This window comes from Halichoeres trimaculatus, unplaced genomic scaffold (genome assembly GCF_033239565.1).
Source record: "Halichoeres trimaculatus isolate MK-OKI-2021-1 unplaced genomic scaffold, fHalTri1.1 fHalTri1_scaffold_12, whole genome shotgun sequence".
Lineage (NCBI taxonomy): Eukaryota > Metazoa > Chordata > Actinopteri > Labriformes > Labridae > Halichoeres > Halichoeres trimaculatus.
Window position 1 is genome coordinate 26,678,996 of NW_027437190.1, and position 20,284 is coordinate 26,699,279.

At 39.3% G+C, this 20,284-nt stretch overlaps 1 protein-coding gene across 1 annotated transcript in view; it reads right to left on the minus strand.

Moving 5' to 3' along the window:
- The window catches only part of myom3 (myomesin 3), a 66,267-nt gene that overhangs the window by 22,420 nt on the left and 23,563 nt on the right, over positions 1-20,284 (minus strand). Inside the window, exons 7-13 of the mRNA XM_074683634.1 lie at positions 18,960-19,004; positions 14,814-14,954; positions 14,579-14,740; positions 11,114-11,255; positions 8,285-8,484; positions 5,464-5,517; positions 1,878-2,005 (exon numbers count right to left, since the gene is read on the minus strand). Of these exons, the coding sequence (XP_074539735.1) occupies positions 1,878-2,005; positions 5,464-5,517; positions 8,285-8,484; positions 11,114-11,255; positions 14,579-14,740; positions 14,814-14,954; positions 18,960-19,004 (872 nt within the window). The remainder of the gene's footprint in view (positions 1-1,877; positions 2,006-5,463; positions 5,518-8,284; positions 8,485-11,113; positions 11,256-14,578; positions 14,741-14,813; positions 14,955-18,959; positions 19,005-20,284) is intronic.

Below are 20,284 nucleotides of genomic sequence, written 5' to 3' on the forward strand. Positions count from 1 at the left end.
CAATTCTTTGACACTCTGCTGGAGGCTGGCACCATATACCAAGGTTATTCTTCAAAACTTGTTAGCTCTAAAGTTATCAAACTTACTAGTTTTGCCCATATAAGGACTTGAGGAACTCGACTTGCAGTCAGGCACCTTGAAGCTGTAGCATCACCCATCGGTTAGCTTCAAAACACTTCACTGGAAACTGATGGGTGATGTCACAAACACTACGTCCATAGCCAAACTAAGCTGCGTTTCATCTTGCACATGGCTAGATCAACCCAATGCTTATCTTTGATACTAGTAGTTTACTCTTTTTAAGGTTACTTTTTGGACTTTTAGACTTTAATTAAGAAGGAAACAGGGCCCTGATTCAGGTAGTTTTTAATCAACAGGTAGAAAGGGGAAAAAAAATCTTTCAAGACTTTACGCAAGACAATCAAACCTTGAATGTGGAGAAACACAGCATGAAGGAGCAACATCAAGGTCTGTTTGTTTTTAATGAGTCCACCAATTCCCACTTAAACTGACACCACAGAGGAAGACGTGTGTGTGATTGTGTGTGTGTCTCTTTGATTAAAGCTGTGGCCTGCTGTGTATTTGTCTCACGCTCCAGCACCAAACTGAACAAACTCAACAAGTGAGTGGAGAAGGTGATGATACAACAACATTGATTCTTGATTCAGTGGCTGTGTGAGTGTTTCTAATTACAACGCTGGTTTGTGTTTTAATGTATTTACTCTTGTTTGAGTGGAAGAGAGCAGGAAAGTGGCTAATTTTGCTGTAGAAGTAAAAAGCTCCACGGTGAGGTAATTTTACCTCTCAGTTCCTCCTGAAGTGGGCATACAGATAGCAACAGTCTCCTACTTTTTCATTCATTTTAAATCTGGAGTCCTCTGCTCTGGTGTGTCCTGTGTAGCTCAGTTTGCTCTTTCAAGACTCCTAAAGGAAAACATCTGTCTCTTATGTTGCTAAATGTTCCAACATGTTCACAAGCAAGCCACTAGCTGTGTCTACCTGCTGTTTGGTGGAGAAAAACAGCTGCTTATAGCTAATGGACATGTTCGGAAAAGTATTGTTGTTGGTGTAAATCAAAAACAGTGATGGTAAAAATGTCACTACTTAATGAAACTGCACTGGTTTGTCACAAAGTTCCATTTTCATGTCTAAAAAAAAACAAATCAACTCATTTTTAATGTAAAGTATTAGAGTAAAGTATACTGCGGATCTTAAAGCTCTTCCTTCCTGCCATTAAAGGCGCTGAGAGGACCATTTGATTGGCATTGACTGCAGTGACACCTCTGGCCAAAATCGGTAGTGCACTATCACCCACTGACTAAAAGATGTGCCATTGTGTGCACTTGTTTTGGAGAGAAGATCTTCTTTTTTAACACTACTTTTCTTTGTTCAAGACTAGGTAATGTGTATGTTTATTTTTACATAGCTTTACTGTTTGGATAGTGACAACCATAAAACTTTGGAAACTTAATTTGTAATGTAGTTTAGTTTCAATGGATTTCTGTTCTTTCCCACCCAACCACAGATCCTGAGGAAATAGCATTTAGAAATGACCAGTTTTGGTGCTAATAGTCTTTTTTTAACGCGTGGGTTTTAAGCATACATAAGAGCCAGACCATCTCTAGATCGCTTATAAAGTCCTCAGAGGACCTTGAAGTAATCAAAAACTTTGCACTATTTGTAGCAAAGTAGTCAGAAGTGATTTATAGCTCATATACAAAACCTTGCAGCAGTCCTTCAGGAGCAAGGAGTTTGAATAGGGAGCAAGAGGCTAACTGCCATCCAAGAGCCAAATAGTTGTTGTAATATAAACCTTTGTGTGCCTGTGTGTTTGTGTGTGTGTGTGTGTGTGTGTGTGTGTGGGAGTAGAGACTGACTCGCTCCACGTAGAAGGTGAGCGGCTCCCTCCCTCTGGGATCAGGCTCGGTCCAGCTCAGCACCACGTAGGTGTCGCTCACCTCACAGGCGTGGACGTCTGTGGGAGGAAAGGGAGCTTTGACCTGACCTGCAGAAACAAGAGAGGTGGAGGAAGAGGAAGAAAAGAAGTCTTGGAGTCTTTAATCAGGATATTTTATACATTTCTACAGCGAATTACAGTCAAGCACAACATTGAGCAGATTTACCTCACAGACTTTATTTCCTCTAAATCTCTCACTTATAAATGTACATAATAAGAAAGAGTTCAAAAGCTGAAGTCAGCACACTTTCAATGAGACTTCAAGTAACTCAAGGACGACAGAAGTGCTTAGATTCAGACTCAAGTCTTCAGTCTCTGTGCCTGTCTGACTCTGTTTGTATCCCCTGAAGATCTATAGAGCTGCAGTAAGGATCAGAGAGAGGAACTCCAGACCAAAGAGAGCACAGAGGGATGAGGAATGCTGATCTGGCAGAAGTAGTTCAAGTGTTTGTGTGTGTCAGTTTTGTTGGAGTTAAGTATTTATTGTTATAGCTTGGAACTGGAGCACTTTGGATTCAATATGAAACCATCACCACAGGGTTAAAAGGGCTAATGTTTAATAATTCTAAAGGTGAGGCAGCAGTTCAGATCCTCAATGTGTCACACACGTCCAGCAGAATAATGATCCTCTGTGTGCAGTGAATGAAACCCAGAAGATGAATAAGGCAGAAAAGGAAATGGTTCATGAAAGGTCAAATCTTTCATATGAGGGGGAAATACCAAATGATCAAAGCTAGCATAAAACATTAAGGACAGAGAGAAAAAAACAAGGCCCTAAAACCTGGAAGAGGTGAAAAGGGAACAAGGAAAAAAAATGTTATTTGTGTTTATTTTATATTTTCATAAGTACATCTTTTTTGAATCCTGCTTTATGACTCCATGTGGAGAGTCTGAAGAGAAGGCTGACAGCCTAGCATCCAGCTCTGGCTTGACCACAAGTACTGTCACCCACATCTATGTGCGTTTCAATCATAGACTGTAAAAAAATGGACGTCCACTTGCTCGGCTCGAAGCGAGGTCTCCACAAAAACTGCTCCCTCTGGTGACTGGCTGCAGTATAGGTTAAAAAAAATACAGCTTTCCAGCCATTCCAGATGGGCAGTGGTCAAACTTAAAAAAATTAATACTCCTCGTAGAAATGTTTCTCACGTCCGAATGTTGTGGTGATTTGAAGATATCATTTGGCTGCCTTGTATTCAAGTCCTTTTTTTTCTAAAAAGTTTCATTGTCATTAGTTAGACAAGGTTAAAAACAAGGTTTTACGTAATGTTTTACGATGATTGACAGCTGCCGTTCTTGTGTCTTTTTTTCGGGAATTGTAAAATATGTCGGGAGGTAGAGTCAAGAAGTGATTAGACTCTCGAAAGAAAAAAATATAAAAAATTATTTATGTCACCCAGCTCCGCTCAGATTCTCACAAAATCCCTCATCGTCTCTACTGCGCAGACTCAGACTGCAAACTGCTTCAATGGCTGCGCCTGTAACGGGGGTATTTTGGCTACAATGGTAAATAGCAGAGCCACGCTGTTCACTCTACATTCAGTCTATGGTTTCAATCAACAAAACTAAGGTTGAAATTTTAGTTATGTGATAATAAATCAACTGTGGGAGAATTTTGGGAGGTGGGGCTTAACGCTTCTGATTAGTGGAGTACTCACAGTGTTTTTATTACAGTCTACGTCCACAATAACATCACACTCAGCTGTGATTGACCAGGTTAAATAACTCTCAATCGTCTTCTTTGAGCCCTTTAGTGTGAATGTTTCTCTGTCATCCATGTCAACTGGACACCTTCTGTTGAATGTATCAGTGGATATCAAATTTGCAACAGCTGTTGATATATGAACAAAATCCTTGAAAATGCATCCTTGTTTAGTCATGTGTCATGATGATCTATAGTTGTTTTAGAAGGATACATCCCGCTGCAAGTCGTCAGTCAACATGCTAAGTTTTTTAAGCTGAAATAAACGACCAATTAATCAATCTTTATTTATACATAGCACAAAATTATAAAAGACCTTATCTCAAGACATTGTTACAATCTAAGCCATTGACTGTATATAGAGTAGACAGTGTGGCCTCGCCATTAACTATTGTATGGTTTTGAAGCCAAAATACCCCCGTCACAGGTGCCGCCATTGCAGTCAGAGTCTGCACAGTAGATAATAACAAATAGTAATATTTATTTTTTCTTTTGAGATTCGAATCTCTTCTTTGCTCTCCCTCCTGAAATATTTTACAATCCCCGAAAAAATATCACAAGAACGGCAGCTGTCAATCATTAAACATGACAAAAAGCCTCATTTTTTAACTTCTCATAGCTAATGAAAAGGAAAATTTTCAGGAAAAAGAGAACCTGAATACCAGGTTGCCCAATAATATCTTCAAATCACCGCAATATTTGGGTCTGAGAAACATTTCTACGAAGTATATACATTTTTTAAAGGTTGACCACAGCCCATCTAGAATGGCTGGGTAGATGGATTTTTTGACCTATACTGCAGCCAACCACCAGGGGGAGCAGGTTTTGTTTTTAAAGTCTATGGTCTTTGGCTCCAACCAGCGGCAACTTTACCACTTGCGCTTGTCTCCTTTCAAGAATCAACAAATCTATCGGCAGTTCAATAAAGCACAATTGAAACCATCACAGGCTGAACATCCTCCACGCTCACATGCTAACTTGGTACTACTACTACCGTCGACCTGTTGTCACTTCTACGGTGTCACAAAGCAAAAGTTCCTCATGGGAGTTTTTATTGAACTATTCTCTGTTCTTTTCATGTTTGTTTCAAATAGATTAAAAGTTGGAAATTAGTTACTTGTGAGCCTTGTCCATGGGAAATGACGGTGCTAAACTGGCGAGCAAAGGTAACCAGCAGGGCATACTGTGTGTGTTAGTGGAGACATTTTCTGGCATTTTAATCTTTTCAAATAAAGGAATTAAGATAGGTATGCAAATAAGTCTGTATGAATGAAACTTTTCATCTATTCAGAGAAAAATAAACCTTCACACCAACACTCATGCATGAATCCTTTTCCGTCTTTCTTTTTTAACTTCAGCTCTGAATCATCACAGAATATGATGTATTAAAGGGAGTATGAATGCTCTGTCTTGCTGGGTTTCTCTTCTGGCTGCCTCCCACTCTTCTCCCTTCATCTCTCTCTGTCTGTGAGTTTCATTTCCAAGGTTATCAGCCCTCTTCACAGGCATTCACACTACCCCAGGCCATAATGTGCATTTACCAGAAGCCGTCCAGGGACTGTTCTCTCCCTTCATTTCAGTAAATGGAACAAATGCTCATTGCCTCAGCTATACAATTACTGCAGCTTGTTGATAAATATAAAACAAAGATGCATTAAGCTTCAGGCCTGAGGCGGGATGAGGAGGCAGCAACCAGTGAGCCAGTAAAACATAGAGGATGTATGAAATCGCGTGTTTAAATGCTTAAATAGCATCTTTTTATTGCAAAATTACACACTGTGACAAAAAAAGACAACACTCTCACCTTCAAGTTCATCTTTTGTGATGGTGATCTTCCTTCCTCTGTCAACTTTGACCACTGAGGGAGGGAGACAAGGACAGAGGTGAGACAGGAAGGAAATAAAAGAAGGAGGAAATGAGGATAATGAAGTTATATGAGAAGCCATGATAACACTATTAGTGATAATGTTAAAGGAGCAGCCACGAGAAAGAGAGCCAGTGATACAAAGAGGTGACGGAGGGGGGAGACATGGAAGGATGGAGAGCAGGCTGGAGGCAAGTCAACCTTCTGTCCGTCCTTCATCTGTGTTTAATGATCCACAGCTTCTGACCACAGCCCATCTGTCCTCCCTCTAACACACACTCACACTTACACACTCTGTGATGTGCTCCACATTAGATTTCATTCAGTAGATTTCATCCCCTGCTGTAAAGAAGTATTTAACAAAACCTAAACTCCTCAAAGTAACCTTCAAAAAAAGAGTGTCTCAGTTCAGAACGCCATTAAGAAGCTGTAACAAAAACCACTGCAGAACCTTCTGGCTGTAGAAAATGAGATAAGCATCTGCACACATCCATCTGTTTTCTCCAGCAGCTAATATCTTTGTGGGACAGAGACAGGAACCAGGGCTTATGAGGTAAACCAACGTTAGAAATAGGGATGGGTGTTTACTTTTATCGGTACCAACTGAATTCTTTCTGTAGTACCGTGTACAGTTCACGTAAAGCAAAAGGTACCGTGTTTAGCTACCTAAACTTATCTTTGTGACTGTGAGGGAATGGAAGAGGATGCAAAACAATAAAATGAAACTTTAATTAACTGCTGAAGAGCCAGGAGCTTTTTCAAAATACTCAAAGAGAAAAATGAGGCCTGAATTGTTTATAAAAAGTGAAAAAAAATTGCAAATGAGCCAAGGAAAAAAAGCTTGTTAAATTACTTGAAATTAGAACAATGTCTTACAGAAAACTAAACAATGAATTTCTTCTCACTCAATAGCTTCTTAAGAAGCATTTCAGGCTACATTTTTGTCTATTGATAGCTTATAATAAGACATGTTTCTGGACTTTGTCACATTCTGGCTATTAATATATATATAAAAAAACCACATGTTCAGTTTCAGTTTTGCAGTGCTTTAGCTCCCCTACAAGCAGTAAATGTAATGGATAGATAGATGAACTGAAAAAAATACTGGATGTTGCCACTAAACTTAAACCACTACCACTGTTCTTATATCTAGAAGTTTTTTGAGCTATTTGTTCAAAAAAGTGGTTTTCAAAACAACTAATATTTTTCAGAACACTTGTTGTAGTCTCCAGAAGAGTTTCAGGGGTTTAAACCACTACCTGAGGTTGTTTGAGCTCAGAAAATTATCTTTAGATTGGTTCATTCAGTCCTGACCAAAGAGAAAACAACACTGACAGAATTTAGATCTGGCACTGGTAATTAAAAGAGGACTCCAATAAGAACTTTGTTGCATTCCCATAATCTTGTCGGACTTGAGATTGGTAGATTAAAGGGAAAGGATCAAAAAAAAAAAGGAAATCTGATTTTACTACACATGTCCATTATCTTTCCCAGTGCTAACATTTGAAGGCAAACAATCATACATACACATACTCACACCTACGACCAATGTTTATGTTTTCTCTCAGGGGTCCAGTGGTGGAACCAAACCAGGAACCTTCTTGCTTCTTTGATAATTCCTCATTCATACAATACCCTTCCAAGTTAGCCTGTTCAGGGTTACTTCTTCTGTAATGCATTCATTCATTCATTCATTTCCCGAACCGCTTATCCTATTCAGGGTCGCGGGTGGCTGGAGCCTATCCTAGCAGTCATTGGGCGAGAGGCGGGGTACACCCTGGACTGGTCGCCAGTCAATCACAGGGCCGACACAGACAGACCTTTAACACACTCACACCTACAGGCAATTTAGATTGATCAATTAACCTGATGAGCATATGTTTGGACTGTGGGAGGAAGCCGGAGTACCTGGAGAGATCCCACACATGCATGGGGAGGATATTCTAACTCCACACAGAAAGGATGGGAATCGAACCAGTGACCTTCTTGCTGTGAGGCTGCAGCGCTAAACGATGCGCCTGCGTGCAGTCCTCTGTAACGCATTACTCATGTTAGATAATTTGGATGATTTGGTCTCTGTAGCGTGGGCATGGACGTCAGGGACTGTACTTACTCTGAAAAGACTTGGTTTGGGAACCAGAGGTTAGATAGTTCAGGTCCCATGACAGACCAAGTCTCAGGTCTGGAAAAGTGAGTGTACATAAAAAATGTAGAAGCAAAGAAGAACAAGATCGTTTCCTTGAGACATACTGAGGTGCCCTCAAGCAAAACCCTGAACTTCTACCTACTCAGGGCACTCATCTGTGTAACTCTCACGCTGACATCTCTTCATTAGTGCATCTGCATCGGGTCTCATTAATGCGTGTGTGCGTGTACTTTGGCCTAGACGTGTGAAAAGCACAGAGTGAATAAAATATATCTTCTGCATTCTTCATTGCTGTGTTTTCTATTTCAACTCAGTTTCTAACAAGCTCCCAGCTGCAGAAACAGGCATTAAGACAGAAGCTGAGCACGCCTGTTATTCAGGGAAAGCTCCACACTCACATGGTGACATTGGTGTGTTATTACTGGATGATACTGCTGGATACTGCGTTATTTTTTTCTGTTAAAGTCCTGTAGCTAGTCTGTGTTTGAACAAAGTGAACCAAACAGCATTTTTATTATTTTTTTTGTGAGTCTGTAACCAAACTGTTTCTACTTCAGTTGCTGATGATTGATGATGATGTTGAGATTTCTCATGTATTTGTTTATTGTGTGTTACCCATGGTCCTGGTGTATTCCAGTGGGTCAGCTGTAAGTACAGGTTCAGTGGCCATGGAGGGACGTCCTGCTCCAGCCTGGTTCACTGCACGAACCCTGAACTTGTACCATGTTCCTTCTTTCAGCCCAGACACAGGGAAGTAGCACATTTTCTGAATACCAACATTACAACGCACCCATTCAGCTTGACCAACTTCACATCTGAGAGAGATAGAAAGAAAAGGAAAGGGGAAGAGAGTGACGAAAGAAATACAAAGAGAGAAAAAGAGAAACATTAGATTGAGAGGTAAACAAAGAACCAAATGTGTGATGTTTGAGCCACATAGTGTGCACTCTGCAGGGTGTAACATTATAAAAAAAAAGCAATTCCAGCCTGCACAACAATACATCTAAGTCAGTAAATACTCCACTAAGACCTATAATTGTGACCAGAACCCATCATGTGAAAGTAATGGGCCTCCAACAACAATACAAACAGATTTTTCAAGTGGAATGCAAGCTCAGATTATACAACATCAATAACAAACTGCTGCTACTTGCAAACAAAACAAAGAAAAGAGTGCAGTTTTCTCAGCGTAAGGAGGTTGCTAGGGAACTGGAAAGTAACTTACACATCTTTTCCTCACACAATAACCAACAACATCCGGAGATGTGGCATCTACATGAAATAAAGTATGAACAAACAGAAAAATGCATCCACAAATACCACTCAGGCTGTCTGTTTCTCTGGAAACACAGGCACAGAAATGTACAGGGCGATGGTGATTGATTGGTGGTGGTGGTAAGTGCAGCACCTGTTCTCCTCTGGGAGTCTTTGACTCTGATGTTAACATACTGTCCAGGGTTGATAATTACTGTGTATACCATCCATCTCAGGTGCACTCTGCCAAAAGGATTGAGCACAGCTAGTCACAGCCCCTGCCGTGAACTTTCTAGGTGTGTTGTTGAAAAACAATCTAAAATATTTTTTGTGGAAATTAAATCAATTTGATTTCAATGAGTCATCCTGTTTAGTCATTGGAAAAAGAAATGAAGCGTCAAAGCTTTTTACAAATTCTGAACCCTGAAGCAAAACTCACAGCATTTCAAACAGCAGTATGCAATGACAGCAAATGTTGCTCCTTTCGTTATTTTGTCAAAATGTCAGCTCCAGTTCTGTTTCCCTCAATCTTCTGCTCTGTCCTTCATTGCCGTTCTCTGTCCATCCACTAGATGTCCTGAGACTCTCTGACCTGTCTCAATCCCCTGACTCCCACTTACATCCCAAGCTGCCAATCCCTGTTGACTACCCTCCTCCCCTTTTGTTGCCCATGGAAACCTTTTTTAAAGTCACCTGTTTTTCCATTCGTAAATTACTTGATTTTCCAAACCGTCCTTGCGCTCCTTAAACTGTCTGCTTTTCTATCCCTCTTCTGCTGCTGTGCATCCTGCCGCTCTAACTTTTTGAAATTATTTAAGGAAATAAAGTCCTAAAAGAACAATCCAAAATTGTACAAAGTTTTGTTAGAAATTTTTTTTAACATATGTTGAAAATGGAAGATTTACATTTTTTTCTTGTGTAACCAAACACAGTATCTTCAGCCAGCAGATTAATTCATCCAAAAAGTGTTCTTTGCTGGTTCTGATTACTTAAGCTAAAACTTTCAACTCTATTCTAATTGCAACAAAACTTTTCAAATTAATTTTCCATGTACACTAAAATCAGTAAAGAGACTTTACTGGTCAAGATTATTTAGATTTTTTATACATCCTTTGAAATGATCAGAAGTGGATTTAAAGAGACAGCTGGTGCATGTCTTTACAGTCAATTCGCCCTGAATGTAAAGGAGAGTTTAAACGAGGAACATTTTAATATTCACCCACTGTCAGATGGATCATCCTCTGTATAAAATATGAAGCCAATGCTGAAAAATGGTCCACACTAATTAGAAAAAAAATTACAGAGAAATTAACATTTTTAAAGCCTGCTCAAAAACTATTTAGCCTTGCGCACCTTGTTTCTTATGTGATTTTTTCCCAGCTTGTTATTTTTTAAGCTATAAGAAATAAGAGCTTTGCCCATATAAGGGCATGGCTGAGTTGACTGGCAGGTGGGCAACCTGTAGCTGTCTGCAGTGAGGCCCAAGGCCCGCCTCTTTTCCTCATCTTAACTCAACTGAAGAGAGGTTGAGTCAAGCATTTTCAATTTGACACCGCAGATGAAAGTCTTCAAAACTTGGTATCGGAAACAAATGGGTAATGTCATAGAGACTGCTTCTATATATTACACATTTTATGCCTGGGTTAGGCTCTGGAATGACAGCAGCTTTGTGGACCTCTGATCACCTCTCTAAAGATGCTTTTGCAACACTAACTACATTTAGAGGTGGGGGATATATCGAATATACTCGATTTATTGTGGGTTGTTGCACATGAGATGTATGAAATGACTATATCCCGATCATCGAGTACAAAATGTCATGTAATGTTGGTATGTAATTCTCTTCTGAGTTTCACTTCCTTCACTTTCTGCTTGTGCTCCTGTCACAGCAAGCAGTACACTCCTCCACCCACCCAGAAAAACTCTCCTGCACATGTGTGTTTTTGTATCAGGAGAGGAGTGAGAAAGGTTGCATACAACTAAAGTTTGTAAATGCAAATTGTACTGGTGTCATTTTATGCATCAAAGGGTTGAATTAAAAATGTACATGGTGATTAAGAGGAGAAATCAGAATATCGTGAAGTACACCGTGTACCATGATGATGCTTAAAAATATCGAGGTATTGGTTTTAGGCCATATTGTGGAGCCTTAACTACATTTAGTGGGGGATGACTGGAGCTGGTGCTCACCTCTCCACGTAATACCCCTGCACGGGTGAGGATCCATCAGCGCTGGGCGGCTGCCAGGTGAGGAAGACGTAGTCCTTGTTGACATCAGACACCTGGACGGCTAGAGGAGAGGCGGGGCCTCCCAGCACTGCAGCTGATGCATCTGCAAGGTGAGGATGAGAAAGTTGGATAGAGGAGAAAGAAAACTGAAAAGCTGTAGAAACAGTACTGTGCTGTGAAAATATGTTACGTAAGTAGAAAAGATAGAGGTTGAATCTAAACCAGGATTTGCTTGTGGAGGAAAAAGATGAGAGGCACAGAGAGTTAACGATGAGACTGAAAAACACAAGCAGGAAAAGTGCAGAAAACTTTTCAAAGTTTTCTAGCTCATGACATCTTTATACAGTCAAAGTGATAGCTAAAGCTGTGGACAGAATCAGATTAGCACATGTTTTTGAATATATACATAATACAATCACAGCCTGTGGATGTAATGAGATGCAGGAATGGGTGGAATAGGAATGATGAAATTATGCTAAGCGGATTGAAATGATCGGATGTGACATGTTCACAAACCTTTCTTGAGGCAAGGATTTCTTTTTCCCCACAAAAGACTCAATCCGACATCAAGCAAATCTCTGTCCCGATCCGCCTCTTTCGTCCTTTTTCATTTGTCTTTGCATTTCCGTGCTGCCTATTTGTAATGCAAATACTCTATATGAAGGAGCGAATTTTGCTCAAAGTTTGCTGATTCACTAATTATAACCTCCAGCTCTGTTTATGATGGAGCGTCTTATTAAGAGAAAAAGACCTGAAGACATATTTTATGGAAGCTTTGCAGAAGAACTCATTTTGCATTAAGTGTTGTCATACGTGCATGTTTATTTAATTTTGGCTATAAGAGCATTTAAAGTCTATGAATAAATCAGTGCACATAATTCTCTGACTGCAGGAGTCCAAGTGCAACAAATTCCAGAGTAAGCACTGTTAATACATTCGAACACTCACACAAGCCAAGCTGAGCAGACGCAAATGTCTGATGAGTCAAGCGGGAATTGTTCTCCGGTTTATTTGCATGCTGCAAACAACGCAAGAGAGAAAACAGCAGACTGTGTGAAGTCTATAGATATATTTATACATAGTCTCACTGAACAAAGTTAACAAGCAAGTCTACAACCAGAACAGCTTGATTGATGGTGCAATTTTTACCCGTATGACTCAGGGTAGTGTGCTGACAGGAAATGAAAGTAGAGCCAAAATCTGAAGAATACAAATTGTGTTTTGAGTGAAGGTTGAGTCAAAACACGTTTCATCCATCGTGGGACAACAAATGATGATTCCCTCCCCCAAAACAGAAGCATTGTTTCATACGAGGGTTGTGAGGTCACCTTTGAGGGACACTGTCAGTTATACAATAAACTTAATTGTCTGTGAGGGACTATTTTTATCACTCAAAGGATTTTCACATGGTCCAAAGCATGTGAAAATTGAGATAAGTCATCAAATGTTTTGCAAAACATCTATTCAATGTGATGTAGTCCCTGTTTATTGATGCACAACACCTCTTCCCTTCCAGCTTGATGGGAGAAGTAAGGAGTGAAAAGAGAGGGTGCGGCTTTGGAGAGAACAAAGCAGTGGATCAGAAATAAAACTTATTCGCACTTCTGACTCATGATGTTTGCATGTATAGCTTCACATCCCTGCTTACAGTGTGTGATTTCTCTCAGACTTCACACGCTGTTAATTATTAATTATTGAAGGAAGGAGGGTAGTCATAAAGGAGCCTTGTAATTCATGCTGTAAATGGTTGATTTCCACCTTGAAGTAGTCTTGAGTTTCAAGGGTCGGGACGCTATCTTAAACAACTCATACCTGTTCTCAGGGAACCATAAATGTCAGATTTATTTTCATAAACTCTGACGATTAATTACAATCAAAAACACAGGATGGATAATTGTTATTACAACAGGATCAAGCAATCAGGAAATAGACAGAACACCTTTACTCAATTGACCTAAAAACAAAGCATATTTCTATTTTTCAATATAAATAAGAGCCATGAAAGCAGGGCCTCAGGATCCTTCTGACTTGACTTACTTTATTTCGTGATAAGAAAGGCCCTTGAGATGAATAATCTTGTTTACAAGGGGGTCTCAAAAAAGGAGATTTTGAGTTGTAAGTCAGAGGTGTCAAAGAAGTTCTGCTCCGTGGGCTAAATGTGGCTTAGTCAGTAAAAACACCAAAACTCTTTCTTGGTTTTGATTTTCTACCTTCGTTATCTGATGACACTGTAAAAAGTGATTTTCCACATTTGTTGTAACATTGTTTTTTTAGTCAGTATGACAAAAGATTACTGAAGTTGTTGTGATAACATATAATTGTAAGTCGGCATCATCTCAACTACAAAATATATTTCAACTTAAAATCTACGTATGTCCACATAAATCGAGTTTTCTTGTTGTGATATTGTTTTGTAACCGTGAGTGAGGAGAAAACACAGTGGATATAAGACCCTGCAGTACATTGAGATGTTGCATAGAGGGCACAGGTTGTCTGTGCTCCATTGCATGGACTGGTTGTTTGTGCTAAGCTGCACAGACTAGCCGTTCAAGCGCCACAGGGCATGGGCCCATGTATTCAATTAATTTTAAAATATGTTTACAGTGCCCTCTGTACAACATCTCAATGTACATCAGGGTCTCATAATCGCCTTGTTACCTCCTCACTCACGGTTACATTACGACATCACAACAAAAATTACTCTGCTGTAAAACATGATGAATTAAGTTCAACCAACATCTTTTTTTTAAGTTATATGGAACTTTTTTCTTAGTTGACTTAACTCAGTCAAAACAACAAGATGACTTGAGTGAGTTAAGTAGAATCAACAAATTCTTTTTTACAGTGTAGCAGGTTGACTTAGCACATCCTAAAAAGTTAATATGATAAATTGGGCCACCAAGATTGTAATTATCCACATCTGTGGAATGTGTCTTTGCAATTGCACAGCCACTGCACAGGCCTGACACAGCAGATAGTAAGAGAGAATTTCAAATTTAGGAGAGAAACCTGCAGTACTAAGAGGAAGCAAACGTGGGGCTGATATGTCCAAACTCGGGGGATAATGTTTGAAAAACTGAGAAAGGGAAGTGCTGACTGTGTGCTCTGTCCACTGCTTACCAGCCGCCAGAGCTGGCTGAGAGTCTCTGTGATGTCACACATTTGTTTCTGATCCAGGCTTCTGAAGTCTATCATCAGCAAATGCCATATTGGAAATGCCAAACTCAACCTAGCTTTATTCGATTTTGGATGAGGCAAAGAGGCAAGCTTTTGGTCTCCCCTTTTTTCAAGGATTTCCTCTCATTACACCTCAAAGCATGAAAATCTTGATGCATTTTGGATGTGGAAAAAAAGGTGAAAATAAAATAAATATCAAAAGCTTACTTCATGATTGGTTTAGAAAGATAGTTTCTTCTTTGTCCTCACCTCTGACGTAGACAAAAGCACTGTGTTCCTGGATACCGTCATAGGTCTTGAGTCGAGCAGTGTAAACTCCTTCATGCTCTTTGTGTGCAGTCTTCAAAGTCATGGAGGCACTGCTGTCCTCTGCCCTAATGTCCACAGAGCTGGACTGAAGCAGCTGAACGCCTGGGGATGGACATGAACTGATCATCACTCACAGCACAAAAAACACCTAACTGATGTGTTCAACAACACTTACCATCTCTAAACCAGGTGATATCCTGCTGAGACGGTAACAGAGTCGAGGTAAAGGTACACTGTAGTGTGAGGCTGTCACCCTCCTTCACCCAGGTTGGTGGGAAGGAGATGCCGAAGAGGGCTTCTTCCTTAAGCTGCAAGCCTGGTGTAAAAGATAAAACAGGGAAGCCGTAAGATGATGCAGCGGTAGAAGAAATGCAAGAGGAGAAAGTTGAGGCAGAAAAATCAGTAAGATAGAAACAAGGTTAAACAAGGGTTAAGAATAAACATGAAAAACAGAGGGCACTTTTTATCACACACATTCAGTTTCCTCGCCTGTGCAGGGCAGAGATAAAGATGATAAAGAAAAAGTAGGTCTTCTAAAAAGCCAGAGTGAGGAAAGAAATATTCTAGATGGTGATAATTTTGGTTGGTGCTGCATTTTAAAAGAGCACAGGATACAAATTAAAAGAGCACAGAGGAAGGGTGGTGAGGAAGCCAGGAAAAAGTCTGGCACCAAAACCCGCACAGTTAAAAAAATCAAGGCTATGTCATCTGTATTAACCCAAGCTGATGATCCGTATGTGACATCTCCTTGAAGAAATGACAAACAGCAAGAAAAACTTTCTGACGTGAACAAGTTACTCCTTCAGCTTCTGCCATTTCTCACTCCTTGAAGCCGTGACGAGATGCAATCTAGAAGTGAGATGTATGTGTGCCACAAAAGGATGTCAATTTTTTTTCTCAAGGATGGATTTATGAGATCGTAACATGTTTGAATAATGATCTCACTCAACTTAGTAGTCCTTCCCCACACTGGAGAATGCTTATGGTTTTGTCCAAATACAACACTTAAACCTGTATTATTCTTATCACAAATGCGCTCCACTTATGCGTGTCTTAGTGATTGCTTTTTATTGAGTGGTTCATGCCATGTTTGATCTGCTCTTTGCAGAGATGATCAAGCGGTCACATGAAAATGGCAGCATCCATTTTCAAGCACACTCTTCCATCATGTAGGCCCTGAGAGCTCTGTTTGCTGTTGATTTATATTCTTTAAATTGACTGTCATTTCATTTTTTGAGTGTGTTGGAAATGTATTGTCTTGTATTGTACTTGTATTACAGGAAGCAGTAATGTATTTGTAAGACATTGTATGTGGTTCAGAATAGAAATGAAACCCCTGACGATTTAAGTCATTTAAGTCCAAGAGTTTGTTTGGATATTCAGAATAATTCAAAGTCAAATGATAATGTGCTTGATACTTGATTCTAACTGGTCAAAACTACATACAAATTGATTTTTCAATTCATAAAACTGAATGTGACAGAGCTTTTGTGTCGGCTGCCCCCAGCTGCGGAACAACCTACCTCTGCATAACCACTCTGCAGAGTCAAATGAAGTTTTTAAACTTCTCTTTAGGCCAGGGGTGGGCAAACTTTTTGATTCGTGGGCCACAATGGGTTCTAACCTTTGACAAAGGGGCTGGACCGGGAGCAGATGGATGGAGTGCTTTGGTAACTATCAGGGTATCATTCGTTCATTCCATATCTGTTTCAGAATCCAAAATCGGAAAACGGATAACGACTTGTTATTCAATTTTTCGTTTTCAAATAAAAAATCAGAAAACAAACAATGGTCTATTTTTCGCTGTTTTAATTTTGTTTTGAAATTGAAATTAGAATATGATAGAATGGAATTATAATGGGATTTTTAATCCGTGTATGGTTCGTTCTTTCGTTCTTCTGTTTCAAAACAAAATAAATAAAAAAAACCCGAAAAAACGGACTTGTTTTTTTGCTTTTCTGTTTTAAAACCAAAATGGAAAAACGGAATTACATAAAAACAGAAAAATTCGTTTTTTTCTGTCCTGGTTTTAAAAATGAAAAAACAAAAACTAATAAAAGTTGGTATCAAAATTGTTTGTGTGATATTTTGATATTAAATGTGAACGTCTTTATACAAAAATTAGACAAATAACTCACATTGAAGGTTTATACAGACATGTTCCTGAGCTTTTTTTTTTTTTAGTAACAGATTGCTGACGATCTACTCCATCTTATCCGCGCGCATATGCGCACTTCCATGTGTTTCAATGAGTTTTGTTTTGTCCACTTTCTTTTTCTTAGGTCGGTTCATCTTTACAGAAGGGCTGATGGGTCAGAGGGTAAAGTGCAAACATGGAATAGGCCCTCGCTTTACCTGAACAAAGCCAATCTATCTACAATGCGCCATCTAGTGGGAGAACATCAGATTTGCAGGGAAAAGAAAACATTAACAAGGTTTATTCATTTAATTTTTTCAAGATTGGCGGGCCGGATTAAAACGTTTAACGGGCCGCATGTGGCCTCCGGGCCGTAGTTTGCCCATGCCTGCTTTAGACTCACCTCTTCTCCCTGGCTTTTAATAAAAGTTAGCTGGACATCTGGCAAAATCTTAATTCATCTTCTTTCATTTTTATTTGCTCTGGTTTTCATGTATCTTAGTATTGTATCCTATTATTTGTGCTGTCTTTAACCTGTAGAGCACAGCACTTTGGTCAACACCAGTTGTTTTAAATGTGCTCTATGAATAAAAGTTTGAGCTAAGTTGAGTTGAATTCTTTAAGGTCAACCCGATACAAGTCACACATCAGTTAAATCAAATAAATCTGTAGAAAGGAGTCCCATAGTGTTAAGTGTTCATGTTCCAGCAAGGAATTCAGGAAAATTAGGAGATAAGAGCTTCCGAAAACTCATATGAGTGCAAGTACAAAAACAGATCCAGAAAAGCTGCATGTGCCTTAACCAATAAGTCCAGTGAACAGTGATGCGGCTGTTTAGCTGCTGGATAAAGCTCTTTTTTTAGTGAAGCGCCCATAAAGTTTAATAAAAGTCAATGTGTAATTCAGGCAAAAATATGAAAATAATACTGGATGAAAACAAACGAAAAAATGATGGTAGAACCAAGATAAAAAAGATTAAGATGACAATGAAAAGTGATGGTCAACAAAAAATATCTGAGCTCCCGACTCTGAGATTTTGCTCTGCCTTTGTTGTAATTCCTGCCATTATACATAATAAGTAAAATAAAGAATAACCACACCCATGGATGGATTCAGAGCAATGACGTCTTTAAAGTGACGTCATCTATTCTGCAAAGTAAAAGAAACCAGCTAAATATATTTCAGCTTCTCCAAACAGCTTGACTGTAGTTCTGTCACTGCTCGGTGATACAAAAGACGCCACTGTTAGCAACTTGGTATGAATCTCATTGGCTCAATCCCCATTGTGATGTGATGTGATATGTACATGAAAAATGTGCATTTTCAACAAGTACTTTCCTGTAACTCTGAGGTTACTTTGCACCGATCTTTGGTGGACCAGAGTGTGCCCCTGCAAGCTTGAAAAACTTGAAGGTTCACCTTCATTTTTACTTTCAAACAAAAGTTCTGGATTTAGACCACAAAGTTCAACAGTGACCTTTAAAAAAGGCTTGCTCATGTGTTTTTTTAAGGGCTGTCTCTGGCAGATTCTCTGTTCCCCACATCAAGGCAAAAAAGTTAGAGTACAACTCTCTCCCCTGTCAAAGCTAGATATCAGACTCTGCTCTCTACTTCTGTCTTTGTTTCTGATAAAACAGTCATAGTTCATCCACAATGAAGAAGCTCTTTTTGGTAAACTGAACAGGTTTTCTTGTGAACAAACAGCCAGTCCTGTTGTTTTCTCATTTATGACAGAATGCATTGTGGAGAGTGATCCGGACAAGAGTACCACAACCATTATGAGATGCTCCACAGCTCGCAGCTAAAAGGATTAAATCCCTGGCTGTTCCTCAAATGAAATATACATGACTGTCGTTTCTGCTCAATTGGAAGCAAGTGTTTATGTCCCCGCAGCAACTATCCTACAAATAGTCTTGCTTAACAACCGTACAGCCATGGACATGGACACCCACACAAAAACATAAACTCCCATGACAAACAAACACTGTCAACATGCTGCTTCCTTTCACTCCATCCATATCTGTCTTTATGAGGTGCAGCATGCACAGCAGAGCGCCGTGTTGTGTCACCACCTTCAAAGCCTCCCAGCCCTCCTTCTCATTTACCGGTGGAGGGAGAAAACTTCAAAGGGAGGCAGAGAAATGAAAGGGGACACTTTTCATTAGGCCCTGGCGTGAAACTTACCGCGGGTCTGCCAGTGCTCTGAACCAGCCACAGCTCCTCGATATGCTGAACCGCGGAGTGGCAGAGCGGTGGAGCAGGACCGATCAGAGAGAAGCAGGGTGGGTCAGATATGGAGACAGAAACATAGGAGGAGAAGATGGAGAGAAACATCAGATAAATCAAACCTGGCAACAGCACAATTACACAAGACACATCTAATATTCCCTTTCACCTATTTTTAACAACGGGAGAAAGTCTGTGAAATATAGATGTCATGGAGAAGCCTTGAAGTGTCTCATTAACACCGTGACCAGCTAATTTATCTACACGGTTGGGTAACCAGCGAGGAAGAGATTGGTCATTAAAAAATGCCAAAGAAGAACATAACATTATTTAAATAAATGTTTGTGTCTTAGTGAAGGTCGTGTTTAATTTAGATATTTTACCTTTCAAGACAGTGTCAGCTTATGAAGGGAATCCACAAATTCCTGTGCCATATATTATGCAGCATACATTAAATTTGAAACTGTGATTTTATTACCAAAGGCCAACTAGTGCACTTATTAAACTTTGTAGCAAATTGTTATCCATATTTTATTGTTAAAAGAAAGAGTTGCTCACATTTTATTTCCAAGGAGCCTCCAGTGTTTGGAGACTTTGTGACTGAAGTGGGAAGACATGCAGATAATCATATTTCCTGTCCAGTGACACACTAATGGGTTTTGAAGTAGGGGGGACATCCAGCTGCATGATGTAGTTGACCCCACTTACACCTGACATTAATCAGACTGCGCTTGACCACATACATTTACACCTGATATTAATGTGCGCTCCAAGTGTCCACGGAACCTAACAGCCTCTTCTTCCTCTTCTTTAGTGCAAATGATTTTAAATGTATCCAAAATAGAGAAACAAATGTCTTGGAATAGTCCAACCTCAATAAGAAGCTGGATCCTGTACCTTGTACAAAGTATTTTCTTAAGAATATCTTTGTCAGATATTTTGGCTTTGTAGCAGAGGCAATTTTCATGAAATGTTGAGCAGCAAAACTAAAAACCAAAATAAACCAAAGTGTATTGCATTCATGTAGGAAAAAAAAAATCAGGTTTTTCAGAGTAATTTATTCTTCGGTTAGTTTTTTTTTTGGTAATTAATTTTGTTTTTCTGATTAATATTTTTTTATTGGTTTGTTTTTTGTTATAAATATTATTTTGGTTTGTTTTTTGTTGTAATTATTTCTGTTTTATGGGTAATCTTTTTGTGGTACTCAATTTTGTTTTTCTGATTATTTTTTTTTATTGGTTTGTTTTTGTTAAAATTATTTCTGTTATTATGAGTACTTTTTT